The 17,691-nt window shown below is 42.2% G+C and overlaps 1 protein-coding gene across 1 annotated transcript in view; it reads right to left on the bottom strand.

The window, feature by feature from the left end:
• Positions 1 to 7,511: 7,511 nt before the first annotated feature.
• The window catches only part of ano3 (anoctamin 3), a gene marked incomplete at both ends in the record, with an annotated part of 153,238 nt that continues 143,058 nt past the window's right edge, over positions 7,512 to 17,691 (bottom strand). Inside the window, 6 exons of the mRNA XM_080737314.1 lie at positions 7,512 to 7,694; positions 8,739 to 8,925; positions 13,033 to 13,180; positions 13,494 to 13,646; positions 14,857 to 15,014; positions 15,572 to 15,669. Coding sequence (XP_080593440.1) covers positions 7,512 to 7,694; positions 8,739 to 8,925; positions 13,033 to 13,180; positions 13,494 to 13,646; positions 14,857 to 15,014; positions 15,572 to 15,669 — 927 coding nt within the window. The remainder of the gene's footprint in view (positions 7,695 to 8,738; positions 8,926 to 13,032; positions 13,181 to 13,493; positions 13,647 to 14,856; positions 15,015 to 15,571; positions 15,670 to 17,691) is intronic.

Below are 17,691 nucleotides of genomic sequence, written 5' to 3'. Positions count from 1 at the left end.
TTGTGCATTACTTTCACCCATTCACACACACACATTCATTACATTCACCCATTCACACACACATTCATTACATTCACCCATTCACACACACATTCATTACATTCACCCATTCACACACACATTCATACACCGATGGCAGAGGAAACCATGCAAGTCACCAATCTTGCTCAAGGACTCTTCCACACTAACTCTAGGGGAGCCCGGGAGCAGCCGCTATGAGCCACTGCTGCAAGATCTAGATCCCACAAGATCTAGATCCCACACGATCTAGATCCCACAAGATCTAGATCCCACAAGATCTAGATCCAACAGCAATGGCAGGCAGCAGCAAAGCATTACGCATGCACACACGCACACCCTTCTGGGAAATGTAGACTGTTATGTTTGATATGTGTATGATTGATAATATCACAATTTAACAATTGAATTAAAAATGAATGTGGTGTGTTATTATCATTATGTTATAATCCAGTGTTGGACAGTAACTTACAGTATTACTTTGATCATTTTTAAGAAATAATAAGTAACATATTAGTCTCCTGATTTTATTTTATTATGAATTAAAGGAGCTATAGTCAACTTTTTCATTGTAGGGCCGACACTTTGTTTACATCTTAGTCTATAGACTAGAATGTAAACAAAGTGTCAGCCTGACAATGGCCAGAATGATTATTTTATCATTATTTTACGCTTTTTGTGGTCATTTTTGAACAAACTCATATATGAAGCATATTTTTTTATAAAATAGTTTCGAAACATTATTTTTATTTTAGCATCTGTTTTTCAAGAAAAAGTTGACAATAGCTCCTTTAAGGTGGAGGTGGATTTTATTATGAATTAAGGTGGAGGTGAATTTTATTATGAATTAAAGTGGAGGTGGATTTTATTATGAATTAAGGTGGAGGTGGATTGTAATGTGTTTTATTATGAATTAAGGTGGAGGTGTTATTATGAATCATGGTGGATGCAGCAGTAATGATTCAATCATGCATAGTAATAGATTGTCAATGTTTATGACACGTTAACATTCTGTCTGGACCTGCTGCTGGGATCAAAGTTCTACAAATAAAAATATATATACCAGAAAATACACATGAATTGTAGGGAACAGTTAGTAGAGAAGTTCACCCCCAACATGTACTTATATCAACTCCACACACTGTGAAGACTTGAATTCATTCATGACTTCTTATTCCCGAGCCAATAATTTGATAACTCGGTATCAAATTATTGTCTTAGGAATGTGACAAAAACAAAATGGGGCGTGTAACAGATAGGACAATTACTTCTATCAGAGAACCAATTGATTAAAATGATTGGTAAACTTTTGGGGCAGAATATGTAAACCAATTTGCAAGATGACATGTGGTTGAGCTTGTAGATCGGATATTTTTGCTTTGATTTGTTGATATGTAAATTATCCCCCCAATAATCTATAATTATTATTTGCAGCCCGATTGCAAATAAGGGATGGAAAGCACAAATCAATGTAGTCATTGATTATAAGATATGTCTTCAAATCTCCTCGTGACCAGATGATGATCATATGACCATTCTGATATGTTCTAGATATGTTATAAATGTGACCAGATGATGATCATATGACCATTCTGATATGTTCTAGATATGTTATAAATGTTACCAGATGATCATATGACCATTCTGATATGTTCTAGATATGTTATAAATGTGACCAGATGATGATCATATGACCATTCTGATATGTTCTAGATATGTTATAAATGTGACCAGATGATGATCATGTGACCATTCTGATATGTTCTAGATATGTTATAAATGTGACCAGATGATGATCATATGACCATTCTGATATGTTCTAGATATGTTATAAATGTGACCAGATGATGATCATATGACCATTCTGATATGTTCTAGATATGTTATAAATGTGACCAGATGATGATCATGTGACCATTCTGATATGTTCTAGATATGTTATAAATGTGACCAGATGATGATCATGACCATTCTGATATGTTCTAGATATGTTATAAATGTGACCAGATGATCATATGACCATTCTGATATGTTCTAGATATGTTATAAATGTGACCAGATGATGATCATATGACCATTCTGATATGTTCTAGATATGTTATAAATGTGACCAGATGATGATCATGTGACCATTCTGATATGTTCTAGATATGTTATAAATGTGACCAGATGATGATCATATGACCATTCTGATATGTTCTAGATATGTTATAAATGTGACCAGATGATGATCATATGACCATTCTGATATGTTCTAGATATGTTATAAATGTGACCAGATGATGATCATGTGACCATTCTGATATGTTCTAGATGTTATAACTGTGCTGAGAGGTGTTTGTTTTCAATGATAATAAACACACCATGCTCTGTATTAATATGAATATTATTGTGCATGTTTGCATCACAATCATGCACTTGCACTTCAGTGCAAATATACATGTAAAATATATATATATGTTAAAAAATGCATTTTGCCTTTGATTGCTTCTTAGGAAAGAAATGATATATATATTTAGATCCTTATTGATAGTGTACATAATGTTCAGTCATTCTTATTGATAGTGTACATAACGTTCAGTCATTCTTATTGATAGTGTACATAATGTTCAGTCATTCTTATTGATAGTGTACATAATATTCAGTCATTCACACAACCAGTGCACATATCATACCAGGGTCAGCAGCTCACTCATTATCGTGCAAAAGTTGCGAAAAAAGTAATGTAACGATTATTATTATTAACATTCACACTGGTGAAAACAGAATGCTATGATCAATGCACAATGCCATACCAAAACACCAGACATCCAAGTCCACACAGGTAATTAATGATTTCAACCAACCAGACCGGGGGGTTCGGGGGGTTCAGGGGGCTTCAGGGGGGTTCAGGGGGGTTCAGGGGGTTTCAGGGGGCTTCAGGGGGCTTCAGGGGGCTTCAGGGCAGCGCAGCAAACGGGACGGAAGAACAGATTCCTGGGTTTGGGGAACATAACTCTGGTACATGGCGTACAGTGTTAGTAGGAGTTCTCCTTAAAACGTGTTTCGTTTGGCATAATGGTTTTGTTTCTTTTGGAATAATAAGTATGTTTTTTCCACGGCTTGTTTGAATGCTTGATTCAGATTGGTCAATCGCTGAAATCAGCGCTGTGTTATTTCTGAATAACAGACCGCTGCCTAATCAAAGGTTCAGAACACCTGCTGCAGTCAGGCTGCACTGTGTGAATTTAGAGCTGTATCCAACATGTCAGCCTGTAAACAAACACACAGCGTCATGTATAACTAAACGTTGCTTTCAAGAATGTTTTTAAAAATATTTGAAGCGAGGAATAGACGATGCAGTATCAGAAAATGGATTCTATTTTCACCAACACTTCCTTGTTTTCCAAGGTGACGTGTTGTGCTGGGGGGGGGGCCCAACGCAACACTTGTGGAACACTTTCATTACTGTAAACAAGGAAATACTGTTATCAAATTATTATTTTTATTGAGAAGCCGTGTAATAAGAGGGATAACGTCTGGCTGCGCGGCTGTTATCGAGAAATAAAGGTCGATTCAGTCTGATAATTATCAGCGTGTCGGGACCTTTATTCCTCGATAAGGACCGCGCAGAGAGACGTTATCCCTTACATAGATGTGTTTGTCCATAATCTATTCTAACTCGTAGCACGACTAGCATCTGACTAATTGATTGGCATTACAGTATGTGGGGAACACATATAACGCCCTTTTTTCTAAAGCGAATCACATGCTAGTTTTAGAACGAATAACAGGCTTTATTTCCTCCGCGGGGAAAGTCTGGCGATGCCAGGTTACCCTAACGCTAAGTGACTTTTCGGCCATTGGCCGCATACAGATCTTGTCAATAGAAGAAGGAGAAGAAAAAAAGCCATTGGCCAGATCGGTAGGGGGTGCATTGGAGTAACTAAGACATTTTTCCATCCGGTGGAAAATCCTCTTTTCCAGCCAAAATGTGTATTTTAGACATGAGGTTCAGAGTGTTCACACCAAGGAAAGTAGGCTTAAAAAACATCTTTGTTTTGGTGAGTAGCGAAAGCTTATTCTTAATTTGAACTAAAGTCCGGTGGCTGTGTAAGAAGAGGAACTCCTAACGCTATGGACCAGAGCTAACAGGGTAAACACACTAATTACAGGAGTCACATGGTGATTATATAATATACCAGTCTACTTATTGCAAAGCCATTCGCAGAGCGCAGCAGTTCCGTTACGTACTCAACATTCCACACACAGACCCACAGAGCATGTGCAGCCGCCGCAAGCAGGCACATGATGTGACAATGACCACACACGACCACCGGAGGCACTATCATCAACAAACTCACTCAGGACACACGGACGGGGCTCACACACACAGGAAGGACCAGGCAATCAAGACAGATCTATCAAAAACAAGATACAAAACATCCTTATTATTACCATGCGTTTGATATGAATTCCATAAGAGTTCCATCTATCAAATATTTGTTTACACCTTCGATGTTTTTTTTTTCTTTTCTCTTTTTAATATAAACTCACCAATGCAAATAGAAGTCGGCATGCTGCAAGGAGATATAATTACAGCCAGTTTGCATAAACACTGTTCTCCACACGTCACTGCTAGAACCTGTTGGTTCTGTCTGGGTCTTAGTAAGGGGATATCTTAAACAGTCCTGGAATAAATTCCTTACCAAAAAAAAGTTAATGGGACTCCAACTTTCAGCAGCTGTCAAGGATTCTCCTAGGGAAACTGAATGTCAGTCTTTGTGAGATGTGTTACTAGACACCTTTACAAACACATTGGTGAAGAAATCTTTTTGTAAGGAATTTATTCCAGGATTTGACACAATTTCTGAAAATATCCCCTTACTATCTGTAGAACCTGATGGTTCTGTCTGGGTCTGTAGAACCTGATGGTTCTATCTAGGTCTGGTAGAACCTGATGGTTCTATCTAGGTCTGGTAGAACCCGCCACATGGAGAGAGAGAGAGAGATGCATAGTAAACATTACAATTGTACAGGATTCCCCGAAAAAAAGCTGCGCAGCACACAGCACTGGACCAATGGGGAGGCTCCTTGCCCGGGCTCCTTGAGAGTTCTCAAAGTGTGGTCCAGGGACCCCCAGGGTTCCTTGACGGGGTTCCAAATGGACCCTCACAGGTCTTTAACTCTGTGGGTGTAGACACGGAACCATTTGGTTCCATTTGAGCACTCTCAGAGTTAAAATAAATAAAAAGGTTGAAGGACTGTGGGAAGACTAATACATGATCCAAGACCCGTGAACCGAACTCTACCATGAGTCCAGTCCAGGAGAGAGCAGAGCCAATGGGAAAACCCCTTACACGAGTCCCGGAGGTCCTTGGCCAATGGGAAAACCCCTTACACGAGTCTGGGAGAGTGCCGGGCCGTAAGGAAGAGTTCTGCGTGAAGTTCTGCATCTGAGGAGGAATGTACTGCAGAGGAACGTCTGCAGGAGTTGAGCTGCAGTCCAGAGTCTTGGTTTTGGAAGAGGGGAAACCAAGGAGGGCTTCTTTGGTGTGTCGAGTCTGAAAGCTAAGCTGTGTGATGTGTGTAGAGAAGATGTACCGATACCACTTCTACCTTCCCCATACCCAGAACATACGTATAACCAGTATTGATCCGATACTAGTGTGACATTTTTTAAATCACACCTAGTGTGAAGTGAGCGGTGGTATTTATGAGTTAATTTCATCAAGCGTGCCGCGAGCCAATCACAGCGTGTCCTGCAAAGCTGGGACCCTGGGCCCAGAACATTTTTAACATGTTTTTACCCCCAGTTTTTGTCCAGACATTTTACACAACAAACTTTGAGCCGTTTGTAGGATGTAGGCCATGGCCATATATCTAGGCCAGATGTAGGACATATATCTAGGCCAGATGTAGGCCATATATCTAGGCCAGATGTAGGCCATATCTAGACCAGATATAGGCCAGATATCTAGGCCAGATGTAGGCCATATATCTATAGGTCAGATGTAGGCCATATATCTATAGGCCAGATGTAGGCCATATATCTATAGGCCAGATGTAGGCCATATATCTAGGCCAGATGTAGGCCATATATCTATAGGCCAGATGTAGGCCATATATCTAGGCCAGATGTAGGCCATATATCTAGGCCAGATGTAGGCCATATATCTAGGCCAGATGTATGCCATATATCTATAGGCCAGATGTAGGCCATATATCTAGACCAGATGTAGGCCATATCTAGACCTGATGTAGGCCATATCTAGACCAGATGTAGGCCATATCTAGGCCAGATGTAGGCCATATCTAGGCCAGATGTAGGCCATATCTAGACCAGATGTAGGCCATATCTAGACCTGATGTAGGCCATATCTAGACCAGATGTAGGCCATATCTAGACCAGATGTAGGCCATATCTAGACCAGATGTAGGCCATATCTAGACCAGATGTAGGCCATATCTAGACCAGATGTAGGCCATATCTAGACCAGATGTAGGCCATATCTAGACCAGATGTAGGCCATATCTAGAGCAGATGTAGGCCATATCTAGACCAGATGTAGGCCGTGATTCAGTTTACTTCAGCCCTGGACATTTTTTAACACGTTTTGTCCCTTCTAGGGAAATCTAGGACAGAGGTTCTCAAAGTGGGGTTCAGGGACCCCCAGGGTCCCTTGAGGCGGTTCCAAATGGACCCTCACAGGGCCTGTAACTCTCAGAGTTTTGGGGGTCCTTGAAATTAAAAGGTTTGAGAACCACTGGCCTATGGGAAGAAATACAAATTCTTATTGTTAATCATTGTGCAGCTACAAGTTAGTGAAAGAAATGACGTAAACAGTTCAGTAAGAGTATAAAACTGTCGTGCAACATAATTATGTATCATCATCGTGTGATAAATTGCAGGGTATCGGAATGGCATAGACTGGCATAGACTGGCATATACTCAGCCATACCCATACCAGTGTTTTAGGCCAGGGGTCTTCAACCTGTTCAGGCCGAGGACCCCTTAGTCAAGAGAGAGATGAAGCAGGGACCCCCACAACCCATAGATACCATAGTTTCATCATTTGACAGCATAATAATCAGTGTATTTTGGATTTATGTAAATTTGTGTTTTCAGATATTTAACCACTTGAATCATCAATACTTAATAAATGTTACCTTTCATTCTGTACTTAGTCTGCTCTTTTTCCCCCTCCACCAAATACCACCAAATCTCTTTAGCTGAAAATAGCTGATCTGCTATTTTTGGCTAAAGTTATCAGAATAGACGCTAGGGTTCAAGTGGTCAATATAAAAATTACACAAAGATTTAGAGGACCCCCTGTTGTAGCTCTGAGGACCCCCTAGGGGTCCCGGACCCCCTGTTGAAGACCCCTGCTTCAGGCAGTATTAGCATGCTTCTCCCATACTGGGTATCGGTATTGGAATAACTCTAGTGTGTGTGTGTGTGTGTGTGTGTGTGTGTGTGTGTGTGTGTGTGTGTGTGTGTGTGTGTGTGTGTGTTAAGGCCACTCGTGGTGGTATCTCCGTCCGTTCTTCTTGCGGTTGGTCTGCAGATGCTCCAGCTCCGCCTCGTACATGCTCTCCTGCATAAGGTACTTCTCGCGCCTCATGCGGTCACACAGGTCCTTGGGCATGTCGGGGATCAGGTAGGCTATGAAGGACTTGATGCCAAACACCAGGTGCTGGAAGGGAACCAGAGGAGTCATTTAACAGAGAGAAATAAGGGGTGGCAAATAAGAAGATAAAATAGCAAAAAAAGCTACTAAAATAGCACTCAATGCATCGCTTTGCGCAACGTATCGAATGTTTCTGTGAAAACCTGTGAAAATACTCACTGCGTGTCACATTGTAACACACAGTGAGCTTGTAGAATTACTATTTCACCATTGGTTGTTCGATGAAGTATATGAGTAGTAGCACTTGACCCATTTTCAACCATATCTCCATATCGTTGGTCCTCACTAACGCTCATTATAAGATATCGACTTTGTGTCCTCAGGCCCCTGTTTAGACAGGGAAATGGTTTCTATAGAAAACGGTATAACTAAATGTCAGATATGCCGTCCGTTTCGGGGGTTGAAAACGCAACAAAGTGAAAACCTCTTTCAGGGTGGAAATCTTGGAGAGCACTCCGCTCTACCTTGCGTCCAGTGTTGTTTTTGACAGCAAATTTAGTTTTAGTTTTAGTCATAGTCTTTTGAATGAAATGTAATTTAGTTTTAGTCATAATTTAGTCACCTGAAAAGTTTTAGTTTTAGTCTAATTTTAGTCGACTTAATATAAGATTTTATGGCGATTGAATCTATTGTTCATTTAATTAACTAAAATGTATTTTGGCAGGCCTTGATGGCATCGTAATGACTGATTTTACACTTGATTGCGTGCTTAAAATAGCAGATCTACAAGCTCGCAAAGCATCGCAGACAAAGAGCAACCAAACATAAAATGACTCTCTTCAGCACTAGTCCCTCTCTAACGTTTTAGTCTAGTTTTTATTTTGTTGCCGAAATTGTCAATATATTTAGTCTTAGTTTTAGTCATCACAGCTTAGTTTTTATTTAGTTTTCATCAGTGAAAAAAACGCAGTCGACAAACATTTTTCGTCATAGTTTTAGTTGACGAAATCAACACTGCTTGCGTCTCCGTCTGAACAGCAAAAATGGGGAAACCAGCAAAACGCGTGACTGCAGGTACATGAAGATAAAGGTAAACACGGTGACACAGACCTCGAAGACGATGATGAAGGCCAGCCGGGCGGCCAGGACGTGCCAGAACTGCAGCGTGAAGTCGTAGGGGGCGGGGCTCCAGGGCGGGGCCCGGTAGTCCCGGTAGCGGCAGTAGCGCGAGGGGTGGCTGTCGTTGAGCGCCATGTTGAACACCGACAGACTGCTGTTCATGTAGCCTCTCAAACACCTGGAACCCAACAACACAGACTGTTCATGTAGCCTCACAAACACCTGGAACCCAACAACACAGACTGTTCATGTAGCCTCACAAACACCTGGAACCCAACAACACAGACTGTTCATGTAGCCTCACAAACACCTGGAACCCAACAACACAGACTGTTCATGTAGCCTCACAAACACCTGGAACCCAACAACACAGACTGCTGTTCATGTAGCCTCACAAACACCTGGAACCCAACAACACAGACTGTTCATGCAGCCTCACAAACACCTGGAACCCAACAACACAGACTGCTGTTCATGTAGCCTCTCAAACACCTGGAACCCAACAACACAGACTGTTCATGTAGCCTCACAAACACCTGGAACCCAACAACACAGACTGTTCATGCAGCCTCACAAACACCTGGAACCCAACAACACAGACTGTTCATGTAGCCTCACAAACACCTGGAACCCAACAACACAGACTGTTCATGTAGCCTCACAAACACCTGGAACCCAACAACACAGACTGTTCATGTAGCCTCACAAACACCTGGAACCCAACAACACAGACTGTTCATGTAGCCTCTCAAACACCTGGAACCCAACAACACAGACTACTGTTCATGTAGCCTCACAAACACCTGGAACCCAACAACACAGACTGTTCATGTAGCCTCTCAAACACCTGGAACCCAACAACACAGACTGATGTTCATGTAGCCTCACAAACACCTGGAACCCAACAACACAGACTACTGTTCATGTAGCCTCACAAACACCTGGAACCCAACAACACAGACTACTGTTCATGTAGCCTCACAAACACCTGGAACCCAACAACACAGACTACTGTTCATGTAGCCTCACAAACACCTGGAACCCAACAACACAGACTGTTCATGTAGCCTCTCAAACACCTGGAACCCAACAACACAGACTGTTCATGTAGCCTCTCAAACACCTGGAACCCAACAACACAGACTGTTCATGTAGCCTCTCAAACACCTGGAACCCAACAACACAGACTGTTCATGTAGCCTCACAAACACCTGGAACCCAACAACACAGACTGTTCATGTAGCCTCTCAAACACCTGGAACCCAACAACACAGACTGTTCATGTAGCCTCTCAAACACCTGGAACCCAACAACACAGACTGCTGTTCATGTAGCCTCACAAACACCTGGAACCCAACAACACAGACTGTTCATGTAGCCTCTCAAACACCTGGAACCCAACAACACAGACTGTTCATGTAGCCTCACAAACACCTGGAACCCAACAACACAGCCTGTTCATGTAGCCTCTCAAACACCTGGAACCCAACAACACAGACTGTTCATGTAGCCTCTCAAACACCTGGAACCCAACAACACAGACTGTTCATGTAGCCTCTCAAACACCTGGAACCCAACAACACAGACTGTTCATGTAGCCTCACAAACACCTGGAACCCAACAACACAGACTGTTCATGTAGCCTCTCAAACACCTGGAACCCAACAACACAGACTGTTCATGTAGCCTCACAAACACCTGGAACCCAACAACACAACCAACCGTCTACGCACTGTTTGTGTTTGACTGCTTCATGGACCCTATTCACGGCCCGCCCACGCACGCACACTCAGCAAATTTCTCAGCAACTTCCTGGTGCTGACGTCAGCTTTGGAGGGTAAAATAACACAGAAAATTGCTGGACTTAAAGCCAACAAATCATTATTTCGAATGATAAAGTAAATTATAACGCTTTGTGCCTTTTACTATCTTGTGTTCTTGATCATGCTAGCCGTATTTTATACTTCACTATTCGGAAATTGCATAAAATTTGCGATTTCTGTGTTAACTCTATGGGCTTTTAGTAAGGTTTTCCCCTTCAACCGTGACGTCAGCACCAGGAAGTTGTGTAACGTGAATTCGGTCAATTGTCTCTTGGAGAAAGAAGTGTTAACCCATTTAGACCGGGAACGCAAAATGCGTTTTTACCTTTCAGGCCGGGAACGCAAAATGCTGTTTATCCTTTCAGACCGGGAACGCAAAATGCGTTTCCTGTAGTTTTTACCCTCTTCTGGTCTCGTGGCCAATGAAATGCATCAGGAGGCGATGACGTATGCTTCCCTGACTACCGCAAAGCATTCTGTTTGTTTTTTTTTCTGTTTGGGAGGGGGCTGCACTGGGAGAATCCCGGCTGCACTGGGAGAATCCCAGTGCAACTTCCCATAGCGGCGAAATGGAAGACGCGTTGAGCGAAGGCAAACCAGGCCCGCTGAAATTGGCATTGTTATTGTTACGTGATATGTTTGAAAACAACGACGATGATGAAGAAGTGTTTCATGGATTTTATGAGGACTGGATAACTTTTCACGGAGGCACTTTGACACGGCTAGTTTCAGAGACCTACTCTTTGCTAGCAAAGAGTCAACCCCAAACTCCAGAACAACAGATTCGCAGCTATCTGAAGGTAATAACACTTATAAAATGATTATGATGATATGGTTCATTAATTCACATACACAGGCGCACACACATGCGCGCACGCACATAATAATAATGACAAATGTCGCTCGCCAGATTTAACGTTATATGGAGCTAAAAACAAGAATTGACACAGTCAATATAAAATCTGGTGGAATGGTGTGGTGAAAAGTCAGGGACTTTGAACAGTCTATCCATAATGAGTGGGGCGTGAACACAGCAATATTAAGTAAGCGAAGAGAAGTAATGTTGCATAGTTGTGGTGGAACAACAAGAATTGAAATATTCAATATAAAGGCTGGTGGATTGTTGTTTCTTGTCAAAGTGGTGGCCTATGGTGTAAGACCTATGGTGTAAGGTCTCAAATATTTGCTAATTATGTTTCTATGTGCTACATAGGCTGAGAAATGTATTTTTTTATTAGATGTTTTATAAGATTTATTAATTTTTTTTAGTTTGCAGATAAAAAAAAAAAAAAAAAGATAAAGGTCTGGACCATGACAAGTAATTTCCCATGAAAGCCAAAGGTGTAAGCTATCAAACAGTTTTGAAATTTTTGTTTCTAGCTGCTACAGAGGCTGAGAAATAAATGTTTTAGTAGACGTTGACACCTCTGTGAAGTTTTCCATAAAATCTCAGGTTTTAGGGGTATTTTTCCAATCGGCCATAGGTTTTAAGGCTTTTTTCCAGGCGGACTTAGGTCTAAATGGGTTAAAGATCTCATGCCATCAAAAATATTTTTTCACCTGACCTCAATTACAACCCCAAAAAACAGAATGTTCAAATAAGTATTTTTTGAACCTGGAGGTACAGCTTGTTAAAGAGTAAACATAACGTACCTCTCATGGAGGTACAGCTTGTTAAAGAGTAAACATAACGTACCTCTCATGGAGGTACAGCTTGTTAAACAGTAAACATAACGTACCTCTCGTGGAGGTACAGCTTGTTAAACAGTGAACATAACGTACCTCTCGTGGCGGTACAGCTTGTTAAACAGTAAACATAACATACCTCTCATGGAGGTACAGCTTGTTAAACAGTAAACATAACGTACCTCTCATGGAGGTACAGCTTGTTAAACAGTAAACATAACGTACCTCTCATGGAGGTACAGCTTGTTAAACAGTAAACATAACGTACCTCTCATGGAGGTACAGCTTGTTAAACAGTAAACATAACGTACCGCTCATGGAGGTACAGCTTGTTAAACAGTAAACATAACGTACCTCTCATGGAGGTACAGCTTGTTAAACAGTAAACATAACGTACCTCTCATGGAGGTACAGCTTGTTAAACAGTGAACATAACGTACCTCTCGTGGCGGTACAGCTTGTTAAACAGTAAACATAACGTACCTCTCATGGAGGTACAGCTTGTTAAACAGTAAACATAACGTACCTCTCATGGAGGTACAGCTTGTTAAACAGTGAACATAACGTACCTCTCATGACGGTACAGCTTGTTAAACAGTAAACATAACGTACCTCTCATGGAGGTACAGCTTGTTAAACAGTAAACATAACGTACCTCTCATGGCTGTACAGCTTGTTAAACAGTAAACATAACGTACCTCTCATGGCGGTACAGCTTGTTAAACAGTATAACGTACCTCTCATGGCGGTACAGCTTGTTAAACAGTATAACGTACCTCTCATGGCGGTACAGCTTGTCCACGCAGGGCCCGTACTTGAAGGCGTAGACGAAGCGAGGGATGTAGTCGGAGGTGATGGCGATGACGAAGGCATTGGTGATGACCGCCAGCACGCCGATGCCCTCCAGGATGCCGTGCCAGATGCCTGAGTGGTAACCATGACAACCAGGAGGACGTTATTCACTACCCAATCAATCAATCAGTTCTCAATCTTTCATAAACAATGTGACCTATTAATAGAAATTCGCTTAATTTTGTTGTATTTTCTTTATTCTCCATGTGATGAACATCAGGATCGTGACTTTTGTACTGTTTGTGTTATGACATTTGTTTTTGAAAATACAAATGCAAGCACACAGCGCAGATTTTTCAAAAATAGCTGATCTACAAGCTCACATCGCGGCACTCGGTATTGCGCTGTGAGCTTGTAGATCTGCTATTTGTTTTTAGTTAAACACCTATATCGGTAGCTCTAGCAGGCATGGGTCTCCTCCACTGAGAGACAAACTTGTAGGCGTCCAATCGGATCTCTATGATGTTGTTGAGCAGAGCCAGCATGGGAGCCAATGGGAAGGCTGCTACGAAGATGGTGGTGAAACCAAACTGCAGGACTAGAAGAACACATGGGTTATAGGGTTAAATATAACCCAACCTGTAAGACTAGAAGAACACATGGGTTATAGGGTTAAATATAACCCAACCTGCAGGACTAGAAGAACACATGGGTTATAGGGTTAAATATAACCCAACCTGCAGGACTAGAAGAACACATGGGTTATAGGGTTAAATATAACCCAACCTGCAGGACTAGAAGAACACATGGGTTATAGGGTTAAATATAACCCAACCTGCAGGACTAGAAGAACACATGGGTTAGGGCAGGGGTCATCTACTGGGCGGGAGTACTTGCCTTGACAGACAGACTCCTCTAACCAATCAGCGTAGCAAAAAATCTCTCAGCCAGTCGGAAGAACGGCAAACAAACACGTCTTTTCGGCCGATGAACTCCGCTAGCGCATCCCCCGTGTTCCTTTTTAATTGTTGTAATTGATTCCAACTCTGAAATAACTGCACTTATTGCTTGTTTTATCGTTAGAGCGTTAACTGTTACACTTGTTGCATCGCGAGGGCAGCCATTGTTGTTTTGAAAATGCTGCAGCATGCATCTACGTCAACGTCTACACATGGACCAATCAGGGGAAGCTTTTCACTTGTTGTCAGGAAGACTACTTTTTTGTGCGGAGAGTAGTCACTGATTGGTCCCGATCAGAAAATAATCAGTATACTCGCTGCCTATACCCGGAAGGCCAGACGTTATACTGGGGAAGGAATGAGTGAGTGAAAGCAGTATGACGTCAGTATGACATCAGTATGACGTCAGGCCCCGCCAGGCTAGGGGTCATCAACCTTTTTGTAATGAAGTGCCATGTTTTTATTTTCTAGACAGTAAGTGTGCCATGTCAACATACATTTTAATGACAAATGCCATCAAACATTCTGACATATTTTGATTGGCAGGACATAATTATGACAATCATTAGACTGAATAACCCACCTCCCTGACTCCCTCCCCAGTCAGAGTTCAGAGTTTTAATGAATGTGGAATTTGCTGTAGATTAGGTAGCTTCATTTAACTGACCATTTAAAACAATATATATTTGATTTTAAAATTAAAGAACTCTCTCTCAGACACTTCTGCCAGTGTGCCAGTGATCACCCTCCCCTGTGCCAGTGTTGGCACCATGCCTACGGTTTCCTACCCCTGGGTTAGGGTTAAACATGGGAGCCAGAGGGAAGAGGGTGACGGACAGACAGACTCACCCATCTCCAGGTACTCGTCCACCAGCCCGTGGGCGTTCATAGGTTGCAGGTTCCAGTCCTTGTCCCACTGGGGGAGCTGTGCCTTGCTGCTCTGCACGTTGTGCCCCACCCCGCCCCCTTTCTTCATCTTCCTGCGAGACCACCAGTTCTGGAGCAGCCTGCAGAGACAAACACCTACCTGTCAACCAGTGCTTACTTTGTCAATGAATAGAGTTTCCTGGTTCCAGACTCTCAGAGTGGACTGTTTCTCTGGTTTGAGTTCACGAAATGTTTGACTCCCAGAACAACTCTATCAAACATGGCAGCCATGTTTGTTTACATTTGAAGAAAACACTATAGCCTACATCTCCTGAATGTCTGAACGGATTTCCAAGCGGATGTTTTTGTTTAAAAGCTGTGAATGGCGTGCACACGTGTGGTGCATGGACCGTGCATTGTCCGTGCATTTACCATGGTGCACATTAAAAGGTAAAATGGTGGCAATTAAATACATTAGTCAATTTTAATCCTGGCACAAAACGTGTTAATAACAGTCAAGCTTCTACTTCATAATATAACGTAACGATATTAAATGATTGTTAACAATAACGTACGGATATCCCAGCTCCATAATAATCATGTAAGGATATTAAATGATTGTTAACAATAACGTACGGATATCCCAGCTCCATAATAATCATGTAACGATATTAAATGATTGTTAACAATAACGTACGGATATCCCAGCTCCATGAAGTTGTTCCAGATCTGTTTGAAGAACATGATGACTCCCATCTGCAGACACAGGTCTATGAGGCAGCCACTGGGATGACACTAGAAATACATCATATCATAGTTAATAACATGCATTATTAATAACATGACACAGGTCTATGAGGCAGCCACTGGGATGACACTGTAACACATCATATCATTGTTAATAACATGCATTATTAATAACATGACACAGGTCTATGAGGCAGCCACTGGGATGACACTGTAACACATCATATCATAGTTAATAACATGCATTATTAATAACATGACACAGGTCTATGAGGCAGCCACTGGGATGACACTGTAACACATCATATCATTGTTAATAACATGCATTATTAATAACATGACACAGGTCTATGAGGCAGCCACTGGGATGACACTAGAAACACATCATATCAGAATTAATCATAAGATGACACTGGAAACATGAATAATAAATACAGCCATAATTAATAATAAGGCCACCGGTCCCTAGAGAAAACGTCAACATTTCAAACTTGCATGACCAAAACGTACTTTTCAGGAAATGTAAAAATACTTATTTTAACATAGCCTAATATTACTGTTATTAGACCTTCTACATGTGTGCAACATGGTCAACAGTAGGCCCGTCATAAAACTTAAACTCATAATATAGGATCAATAAAATATATATACCGGTAGATAGGAGAGAGAAAGAGAGAAAACAATATTAGGTCTCTGCCCAGCAGCGACAACATGATTATTATCATCATTTTTAAATCATGTTAATTCTGACAGAGATGAATGTCTGGCATCACATCACCACCGTCTCATACATGATGAATGGATGTAATATTAACTTCCTCCTCCAGCAGGAGGTAATAAACATAAAGCTGCCTCCAAACCTGGATGGTTCGAGCGGCGTGATTACAGTCAGGGACGTGCTGGCCATTGGGAAAAGCGGGACAACTCCCGAACGGCAGGTTCATTCCCGGCGGGTCCAAGCCGGCCATTAGGAAAAAAATAAAAATAAAATGTCGGCCTTCGTTCCATTTTGGGGGCTGGGCGGCCAACAAAGTAAATCGTCACTGTCGGACAGAAACCTTGTATCTCCAAGTTTAAAATGTGTACATTTTTTTTCGCAAAGCAAAGCCCTGCTTCATCATACAAGGCCGTCGCACAAAAGTAGTGAAAACAGCAGATCGAGGCGTTGTGTGCTTGTAGATCGGCTGTTTTCACTAGTTTAAATCATTTTTAAAATGATAAATACAAAACAAACGGTTTTGGACATACAAGGTTTCCACCCAACAACGACAAAATTTAACTCATGTAATTGGCCCACTGGCTTGTCACTTGACATGATCTGAAATGGCAAATCTTTGAGTAGCAGCAGCGCTATAGAGAGATCTCTCTCTATAGCGCACAATGAGGGCCTCTACAACTCTTTTTCCCGGGGCTGAATCAGGGGCCCAGCACGTCCCTGATGACAGTACATACAAAGTGATTACTGTACATACAAAGTGAATGCAAAGACGAGACGACACGCGACCGAGCGCGGTGCGAACGGGCGTGGCGAGAAAGGGTATGGCGCGAACAGGCACGGCGCGAATGATCGGAAAGGGGCGGCGCGAACAGCGCGAACGGTCACCTCGGTGTCTTCGCCCCACTTGGAAAAATCCAAGTGAAGCGACCTCGCTTCACCCCCACTCCACCCATCGCGTCCTGACAGCCAATCAGCGTTGATGTTGTCCGGAGACACGGACATATTTTTGGTGTTTGGTGTTGCATGGGACTCCCTTTTTTCCGGGTGGACCTACACGACCAAAGTGAAGCAATAGAAGCGACTAGAATAGAAGAAACAGCTCCAGGTTTGAATGGAGCTTAACTCTTTCCATGCCACAGAGGTAGATTGACGAGAATCATTGAATCGCCGTCATTGCCAATGACGGCTTTTGACGGCTTTTAATCCTTTCAGTGCCACCTTTTCACCACTAGAGGGCGCCCAATGGCCATAGAATCCACCATAGACATACGCTGTATATGCACAAGCCGTGCGCAGCCATGATGCGCCTGAACACTTTCCTTTGTGCATGAACAGGGACAGGATGAAGTTAG

Source organism: Nannobrachium achirus (genome assembly GCF_963921795.1).
Source record: "Nannobrachium achirus genome assembly, chromosome: 11".
Lineage (NCBI taxonomy): Eukaryota > Metazoa > Chordata > Actinopteri > Myctophiformes > Myctophidae > Nannobrachium > Nannobrachium achirus.
This window is presented reverse-complemented; position numbering and strand designations above follow the sequence as displayed.